The sequence below is a fragment of the Rhinopithecus roxellana genome, chromosome 4, assembly GCF_007565055.1.
Source record: "Rhinopithecus roxellana isolate Shanxi Qingling chromosome 4, ASM756505v1, whole genome shotgun sequence".
NCBI lineage: Eukaryota > Metazoa > Chordata > Mammalia > Primates > Cercopithecidae > Rhinopithecus > Rhinopithecus roxellana.
In genome coordinates this window covers 58,614,435-58,624,246 of record NC_044552.1, presented here as the reverse complement: position 1 = coordinate 58,624,246, position 9,812 = coordinate 58,614,435, and the positions used below count along the sequence as shown (strand labels likewise).

At 41.1% G+C, this 9,812-nt stretch overlaps 1 protein-coding gene across 1 annotated transcript; it reads left to right on the top strand.

The window, feature by feature from the left end:
• Window positions 1-3,640: 3,640 nt before the first annotated feature.
• LOC115897026 lies at window positions 3,641-6,829 on the top strand. The gene is made up of 4 exons (XM_030929592.1): window positions 3,641-3,677; window positions 5,301-5,379; window positions 5,510-5,987; window positions 6,752-6,829. Exons 1-4 carry the CDS (start codon window positions 3,641-3,643, stop codon window positions 6,827-6,829), a joined length of 672 nt encoding a protein of 223 aa, XP_030785452.1.
• Window positions 6,830-9,812: the final 2,983 nt, after the last annotated feature.

The window sequence follows — 9,812 nt, the reverse complement described above, 5'->3', positions numbered from 1 at the left end:
AAGGCATTTCACAGAAGCATCTCATTATTGATTTATAAGTGTAAGTCTCCAGAATAAGGTAACATTACCACTGGTCTACCATTGCCTCTATACACATGAATACATTCATAATTAATAGAATGGTCTATACTAGTGTTGCAGCTAGAACAAACCTAAGGTCAGAGCTCTGGGAGAGCAAGTCATGTCATTATTTTTGTTAAGAAATAAAGAGCGTAAGTTAAAAATTATCTGAAGGGAGGTGTCCATGTAGGCTAGGGAGATGAAGACAACGGGGTATGGGAAAGAGGACTGAAAACAATTTGCAGAAAAAAAATCTATAAGATTTTGAACCATGTCTTGCCAAAAAAAAAAAGTGTTTTTGTTTTCTTTCTGAGTTGTCTCTCTAGTTGGAGCAGGTTAATGATTGACCACTGCATTCCCCTTTTCTTGTAGGCTGTTAGGCCCTCAAAGAAACGGAAAGTAGTTGAGAAACAATGGGATTAAACTGCCTTAGGAAATGCTGAACGGCTGAACATCAAACAGGCAGGTGAGGTTTCTCCTGGAGTGCTTCTGCCCAGGTTTCCTGCTTCTGAAGGGGAAATTGATCCCATTAAAGAGTTTTCTTCCATACAATGGATAATGATGAGGATGAGAAGTTACTGACATAAAAAGATGTTATTCACTCTACAGGGCTAATAGTAGGGAAAAGCAAGCAACAAAACATATGCATAATATAATGCCATTTCTGTAAAAAATATATAGTATACAGATATTTATTTACATATAGAAAATCAACTAGATTTGCTCTACATGTTAACAGAGATTGTCTCAGGTTGATGGGATTGTGGGCAGTTTTAGTCCTTCCCCTGCCCCTATGTTTTTAGTTATTCATATGTGTAAAAATAATTGCTTTGGCCGGGCACAGTGGCTCACGCCTGTAATCCCAGCACTTTGGGAGGCTGAGGTGGGTGGATCACAAAGTCAGGAGTGCAAGACCAGCCTGGCCAAGATGGCGAAACCCCGTCTCTACTAACAGTACAAAAAAATTAGCCGGGCGTAGTGGTGGGCACCTTGGGAAGCTGAGGCAGAGAATCGCTTGAACTCAGGAGGCAGAGGCTGCAGTGAGCCGAGATCACGCCACTGCACTCCAGCCTGGGCGACAGAGCAAGACTCCATCGCAAAATAATAATAATAAAATAATTGCTTTAAAAAGTATAAAAATATTTTCTTGAAACAGAAAAAGATAGTTACATTGTAGTTAGCTAACCATTTGTAAATAGTAATTAATTTGTTTTAAAAATTACTTAAAGTCCTACAGGAACTAGCAAAAATAAAGTGAATGCTAAGCTGATTTTAGAGTGGACAGACTTTCCTATGTGTTAAGCGAGCAAACAATAACACACAAAAGATTGGTTTATGTTATCACATAATTTGTACAGTTTCTAAAGGTTTTTAAGAGGAAATAATGATTAAATAAGTATTAAAGACACATACCAAACTCAGATAAAATATTTACAATACATAGGAGCAATTAAAAATGCTTAGCACAGTACCTGGAACAAGGCAAGGGTTTAATAAACAGATCATTATTATGATTAGTGTATTAATGTATTACAAACCAGTAATAAAAATAAAAATTCTTCAAGATTGGACAAAAGAGATGGACAAACCTCTAATCATGCAATGGCTAATAAACATATGGTAAAGTTCAAATTATATATTATTCATAGAAATGCATGTTAAGGTAATAGATATGCAATTCTTTACCCATGAAATAAACAAAGATATATTTTTAAAAAGGTATTTTCCAATACCGGCAAGGTTTCAGAGAAATGGGGACTTTTATACCATGCAAGTGAGAAAATGAATCAGTACGAACTCTCTAGATGGCAATTTCTCAGTGAATATCAAAAACCTTTAAAGTATTTATAGTAGTCAACCCAGGAATTTCATGCCTAGGAATTTATCTTAAGGAAACAATCAAGAATGTTAACATACACCCTTTAAAAGACCCAATAGTTTTGCTTGCAGAAATTTATCCTACAGATAATACTTCATGTGCACATGGGCAAAATGACACAGATGTTGCACAAGGTTGTTTATGTAATTTCGTAACAAAAGATTGGAAACAACCTAAATTACCATCAATAGCAGTAACAGAAATACATTGTGGTACTTTGAGACAATAGAATATTATGGAAGAATAACAAAATGAAAACAGAATGTGCCGATATAGAAAGATATCCTCCCGATATTTTTAAATTTAAAAAAGATATAGAACAGTGTAAAAATGGGAGAAAATAAGAATATGTTTATATTTGCTAGTATATTCACAAAAATACTCTCAGAGGATAGGTAAGAAATTAATAGTCGCTTCTGTAGGGTGTGAGAGGGAATTAGGCAGACATAGGACAAGAATGAGGGGGAAAATATTTTCTTTGGTTTTTGAACTACATGCATTCATTAGTTTTTTTTTTTTAAAAGTAAATAAATGAATTTTTAAAAATATTCACTAAATGCATCTTAAGATAGTATGGGAAAGCCAAGTATCTTTTAAACATCCAAGCTGAATAAACACAGTACCCGAAATTCACTATGCTCATCTTTTCCTCTTTGAAGACAGAGAAAATGCTTTTATTCTCTTGGCATCCTCCTATCTGAAAAAGTACCTGGCACATAGGAGGTACTCAATTAATTTTAGAGGAATAAATGAATCAATGAACTTTTAAAAGTTAAGTTAGTCACGAAGGAAAAGACTATACACTCTTCTCACATTCAGATTTTTTTCCAGCAAGTAACGATTATTTTTTAGAGTAGACGCAAAATAAAAGTTCCAATGGTCCAAGTCGCTATTTTAAGTGCTCATTCATCTAATCCTAAAGAGGCTGTTAAAGTAGATTATTAAAGCAAAGATAAAAATCAAGTAAAATAACTGTACTGCCACACTATGGTACCATATAGGTTCATAAACCAGGTTTATCATTTCCATCCAGTCATGTGCCAAATCACTGTTCCTTCTCTTGCCAATGAGAGATATCAGGATATGTTCACAACTAAACCATGACAGTTAATGAGGGATGGAAGACATTGAGCTTAGAGAATGTGCTATAAACCATCAAAATCCACCACAAAACACACCCAGTATTAAAAATGATCTAGTGCTAGTATAATAGATAACACTGGGGGAAATGTTCAGGGGCAGAAATGAAGCCGACAAAATGAGCTGGTGACTGTATATTAGATTAGTGATTCTCAACACTGACTGCACATTATAATCATCTAGGGAGCCTTTAAAAATACTGATTCTAGGGCTCCACTCCCAGAGATTCTGATTAAATTTCTGTGGGATGGAGCTCAGGAATTCCTATTGAAAAAAAATAGTAATGCCGATGTGAGGTCAGGGTTGAAAAATGCTTCATTGGACCATGGGAGGGATGGAGGGAATTTTTTTCCTTTTCTTACATAAATGGATGATTTAATCAGCTGGTGGCAGCCATTACAATTCATGCAAACACAAAGTTTTTCTGATTTATCTCTTCTCCTGATATTTCCTCATATTCCCTAGACCAGACCTTCCCCAAAACTCCATGCTTGGACGATATTATTTCCTATGGGTCTCTCCACTTGTTTTTGTTCTTGCCTCATATTTTCACCTTGCACAATGACAAGTGGTTTTTCCTATATCGAGGACTCGATGTGTAAGGTATTTGTAATCTAAATTTCTCAGATTTGGCTTCCATTCTGAGCTCTGCCATTATCTAACGAGATTGTACTGCTGCTCGGTTTCCTCGACTACACCAAATTAATTGGGATTCATAACCTCCAAGGTTGTCTTACCCCACCAGTAAATCTTCAAACCCATTTTTTATAGTTTCCCTAAATATTATTAATTGAAGTCAGACAAAATCCTCTTCACCCCTCAACTTATTTTTTGCTTCTTTCCTTCCAATGCGATTGTTATTTATGCTGTTTCTTCTGCTTTTTCATTCCCTCAGCCAATCATATGCACAAGCTCATCTTCTCCACAGGCTTTTAGGAACCCAGACCACTTTATATCCATTATATTCTTTATGCTTTCCTTGGTACTCTGTGGTCAAGATTCTCTTCACTCAAAGTGCAGTTCAGGGTTAGCAATATCAGCATCACTTGGGGGCTTGTTAAAGATGCAGAATCCCGAGCCTCTTCTGCATTTCAACCAATTGCCAGGTGACTTCACTCACATCAAATGTCGAGATGAACTGGTATATACCCGTTTATTAGCACTTGCTTTGTTTTCTAGTTTTCCTTTCCTCTCCTTTCCTTTCCTTCCTTCTCTCTCTCTTTTTTTAAGATGGAATCTTGCTCTGTTGCCCAGGTGGGAGTGCAAGTGGCACCATTTCGGCTCACTGCAACCTCCCCCTCCTTCAAGTGATTCTCCTACCTCAGTCTCCTGAGTAGCTGGGACTACAGGCATGCACCACCACACCCAGTTTTTTTTTTTTTAAAGTAGAGATGGGGTTTCACCATGTTGGTCAGGCTGGTCTTGAACTCCCTACCTCAGCCCCACAAAGTGCTGGGATTCAGGCGTGAGCCACCGCGCCAGGCCCTTAACTTTTATTCCAAAAAATTTTCAGTTAAAACTTCTAGTACATACTATTCACATAGCAGGGACCCAAAAGTGTTAAATGAATGTCACGTATACCACATACAATGATGGGAATAAACTCAATCGTTTTAAAGGTTGATAAATACAATGATAGGCTGCTAGAACTTCATGGGTCTTAAGAGAGTATCTCACCAGATCTCCTCATCTTCCAGACTAAAAAAAGAGAGGCCCAGACTTCAGCAGGAAGGGCCGATTTAACGACATCTACTATGTGAGTGAGTCTGGGCCACTTTCTGGTTTTCCAGTTTCAGTAACAATGCATCACTACGCTTGAAAAACCACCAAAAACCAACAAGTAAGCACCCAAAAAAGATGTTTAGGAATTCAGAAGTAGTCTTTTTATTCCAGCCTTTACTTAAACATTATTTGCTCTTGCATTGTGGATTACCCATCAACAATGTCCAGTCCTTACCAGGAGTGCAAGAGACCGTCAAATGCTGGGGATACTGAAATGACCATAACCCAGTAATTGGCCACCGTCAGGGTACTGCAATGGAGAGCAAAGCAAGACAGAGGAAAAGCAAAACACAGAAACACCAAAAAATTGGAGATTTTCGGAGCCATTTGCCTTCTAAAACCTTAAAGTCACCGTACAGTCCCGCGCTGTAGAATACTGGTAGAGCAGTCGGCTCCAAGTCTAAGGAATCATGAGTTCCTTACACGTTTTTCTTCCCAGTTCAATTTTGGGAACTTCTGAGCCCTGGTCCTTTCATTGTGATACCCAACACCCAGCACGACGCGGAGCGCACAGTAAGGTAGCGGTGAATTCATCAACACTTTTAAAGTCTATTTTATCAACAAAGACAAGTTTTATTGTGTGTTTCCTTTTAAATAAGTGCTACAGTCGCAGTAAGTGAAAACAAATCCTCTCTGACACCGCCCCAGCGCCCCTCCCCCACCACCCCAGCTCGTGGGCCTCTCCGCAGAGCGCGCGCCCGTGGGGATAACCGGCGGAAAACGAGGGACGCGGGCACAGCCGCAGACTGGGCGCGGGGGGCACCGGGCACCGGGATGGCCGAGCCTGGGACGCTGGGACCTTCGACCGCCGCGGGGCGACGGGGCTGGCGGAAGCATCTCCTGCCCTCCCGGGCCGCGCGGCTCCCGGCGCATTCCTGCAGCCTCCTCCCGCGCGCCGCGCTCCCTCCCCCGGACAGCTGATTCATTGGCTCGGCCGCCCAGACTGCCTGGCGCCGGCCGCGTGACGTCACCCATTCACAGAGCCCGCCTCCCCCCCTTCGCTGGCGCCGGCCGGGCGGTCGCCCTGACAACGCAGACGCCAGCCCGCAGAATGACTTCCAGCTGGAGCAGCCCAGCCAGCCTGCGCGCTCACTCGCTTGCTTGCGCCGGGCTTCACAGCGCGGGGGTGAGTTTCTTCTCTCCCTCTCGTTTTTTTTCCAGGCTCCCGCGGGTTCCCCCTGCCAGGGAATCCACTGGCTCTAGTTTTCCAGGGCTCTGGTCCCAGTCCCTTCTGAAGCGCGCTTACAGGCTCTCTTCCTCAGTCGCCCTCTCCCTGGGCGCTGTTTTGCTGGGCAGCATCCCATGCTAGGCTCGGCAGACATTCTGGCGGTTGGGTTCGGCCCTTGCAGCGCTAACACCTGCAGAGTCGAGGCTCCTGCCAAAAGGCATAAAGCAAAGGAGGAAAAAATTCATTGTCATAATAGCGAAAATGATAAACCTCAGCTGTTTAAGAGAAGAATGTCTGAGTAGCTGTTGATTACCTCCCATAATCACAAGACAACTTTCTTTACAAGAATTTGCACTCCTCCTCTGTTAAAACGCGATCATTCCTTCCTTTGCTTTCAAATCGAACTTCGCGACAGTTAGCAACTTTAAGAACGCTTCCAAATGGATAAATCCTTCCAGAACGTAAAACAAATCGGGGAAGTCGTAGCAGTGTAAATTAGGATAGAGAGTGTGTGAGGGTCGTGTTTGGAGAGAGAGAGAGAGACAGAGGAGATTGGTGATCTTGGGGCAAGGCAAATAGCTCATTCCCACTCCCCACCTTCAGTTTCCACCCAGACCTTTAAATCTTGAAGGTGGAGGAAAGGGAGACATAGCTGTTGATTAGAGTTGCGTGGGAGGTAATTCTTATTCTAAATTTTCACTTTATTTAATTTTTGGTGCCAGATTTCTTGCTTCAAAACAGCTGCACTTTTGGAAGAAAGTCCACAACTGACAACTAAGCAAAACCCTCCTGGTGGATAGCATAAATCTGCTTTGTTGAAGCTGCTCATCTGTCTGATCTGTGAGTCCAGAAGATGCAAACTCCCTTCCCAGCTTATGCAAAAATACTTCCAGTAAAAACAAGCCCTTTGGCCCTTTTCTGCTGTCAGTCCAGATTTCAGCATGTTCTTCGCTTTGTTATTCATAATTTTATGTATTTGGACCCATACCTCAAACAGACTTGAAACCCTTTAAAGGCAAGGAAGGACTCTTTCCTAAACCTTTAATCCCCTGGCCCAGCTGAGTAGATGCACAGTGTCTTATGATGATGGTGATATAGAATGATTAATAACAATAACCACACAAGGCATTTGGTGGGTCAAGTCACTGTTTATTGGCTCAAAATCATCCTTGGCTTCTATATGTCTACGACTCACTTCCTAAACAGTTAAATCCAGAGAGTCTACTAGATAATAGTTGGTGATCATTAATATAAATAATGAATACATTAGAATATGTAGTCAAAATACGAATACTTGCTTTTCACATGTTTCCCAAGGATCACTGCTGGTGTTAGTCAACACAATAAAATAAAAAATTTGAACTCATTTTGTTACTCATCTAAAATGAGAAACTCGGTGAAACATTGATTTTCTAAAATTGCTGCATGTTTAAATGTGATTGTAATTGCTCTTTAGCATTTTAAAATTATAACATCGATACCAAATGCTTAAGAATCTAAAGAATACTCTATTGGGACTGGCCTTTTTTGTGTAAAATGGTCTGTATCATAATGGATGACTGATTATCCCATCCACATTATTTGGATTCACTTAAATACTAGGTTTTAACATTAGGAGAATAAAACCCTCAAGAGACCTAACATAGATTTGTATATTTAGTTTTCTCCTTCCTTATCATCTTCCACCAGACTTACAGGTGTTCCACCTGCTTGTAGTTTCAGTAATAATGCCAGCTGCCGGTGGTGCCTAACTCTAGCTACACTTTAAAATTACCTCGTGCATTAAAAAAAAAAAAGGCAGTTGGCTAGTTTCCTCCCCTAGATATTTTAATTTACAAGGTTTGGGATGTGGCCTCGGCACCGATTTTTTTAACTTTTTATTTTGAGTATCGACTTACAGGAAGTTGCAAAGATAGTACAGAGAGGTCTCATAGAGCCTCCACCTTGCCTCCACTGTTGGTTACATTCCACATAGCTAGAGCACAATGATAAAGCCAGGACATTGACACTGAGATAAAATGTGCCTGTGATTGTGTGTCACCTTATCCCTGAAGGCTGTTGTAATCATTACCACAATCAAAATACAAACTATTTCAACACCACAAAGATCTCTCTCATACAGTCCCTTTATGGTCATCCCTTTCTTTTCCCCACACCATCCCTAATCCTTGGCAACCATCAGTCTGTTCTCCATTTCTATGATTTTGTCGTTTGGGGAATGTTTTATAAATTGGTCCTCACATCTTGTGACCTTCTAAGATTAGCTGCCCCCCCCCCCCCCACCCAACTCAGCAGAAGGCCCTTGAGATTTATTCAAGTTATTGCAGGTATTTCTAGTTTGTTCCTTTCTATTACTGAGTGATATTCCACACTATGGGTGTAACACAGTTTGTTTAATCATTCAGCATTCACCTATCATATGACATTTTGGTTCTTTCCTCCTCCTCCTCCGCGTCCTCCCCCCCTTCTCCTCCTCCTCCTCCTTTTTTGGGGGGGCTATTACAAATAAAACTGCTTTGAAAAATTGCGTGCAGGTTTTTATGTGGACCTAAATTTTTCATTTTTATGGGATAAATGTCCAGGAGTGTGATTGCTGGGTCATATGGTAAGTATGTGTTTAGTTTTTAAAGAAATTGCTAAACCCTTTTCCAGAAATGTACTATTTTACATTCCCAGCAGCCATATATGAGAGATCCAGTTTTTCCACATCCTTGCCAGCGTTTTGTATTGTCACTGTTTTTTTAATTTTACTGTTCGGATTAGGTGTGCAATGATACCTCACTGTGGTCTTTGCATTTTCCTAATGACTAGTGATGTCGACCATTTTCTCATGTCTTTATTTGCCATACACATATCCTCTTCAGTGAAATTCCTCTTAGTGTCACTTTCTTGTTTTCTTCATTGTTTTGTTACTGTTGAGTTTTGAGGGTTCTTTAAATTATAGACATGAGTCCTTTATCAAATACATCAGCAGTCCTCAATCTTTTTGGCACCAGGGACAAGTTTCGTGGAAGACAGTTTTTTCCACGGAAGTAGGGGTGGTGGGGGAAATGGTTTCCAGATGGAACTGTTTCACTTAAGATCATCAGACATTAGTTAGATTCTCATAAGGAGCGTGCAACCTAGATCCCTCGCATTTGAAGTTCACAATAGGGTTTCCGCTCCTGTGAGAATCTGATGCCCTGGATGATCTGACAGGAGTCGGTGCTCAGGTGCTGATGCTGGCTCAGGAGCTGCTTACCTCCTGCTGTGCTGCCAGCTTCCTAACAGGCCATTGACCTGTACCAGTTTCAGGCCCAGGGCTTGGGGACCCCTGAGAGATGTGGTTTGCAATAGTTTGTCCCAGTATTTTGCTTGTCTTTTCATCTTCTTAAAAGGATCTTTTGGGCCGGGTACGGTGGCTTATGCTTGTAATCCCGGCGCTTCGGGAGGCTGAGGTGGGTGGATCATCTGAGGTCGGGAGTTCGAGACCAGCCTGACCAATATGGAGAAACCCCCTCTCTACTGAAAATACAAAAATTAGCCAGGCCTGATGGCACATGCCTGTAATCCCACTACTCGGCAGGCTGAGGCAGGAGAGTTGCTTGAATCTGGGAGGCGGAGGTTGCAGTGAGCCGAGATCGCGCCATTGCACTCCAGCCTGGGCAACAAGAGCGAAACTCCGTCTCAAAAAAAAAAGGGGGATCTTTTGGAGAGAAAAAGTTTTTAATAAAATCTAATTTTTAAATTATTTGTTTTTTTGACTTTTAAGTTTAGGGGTACATGTGCTGGTTTGTTATATTG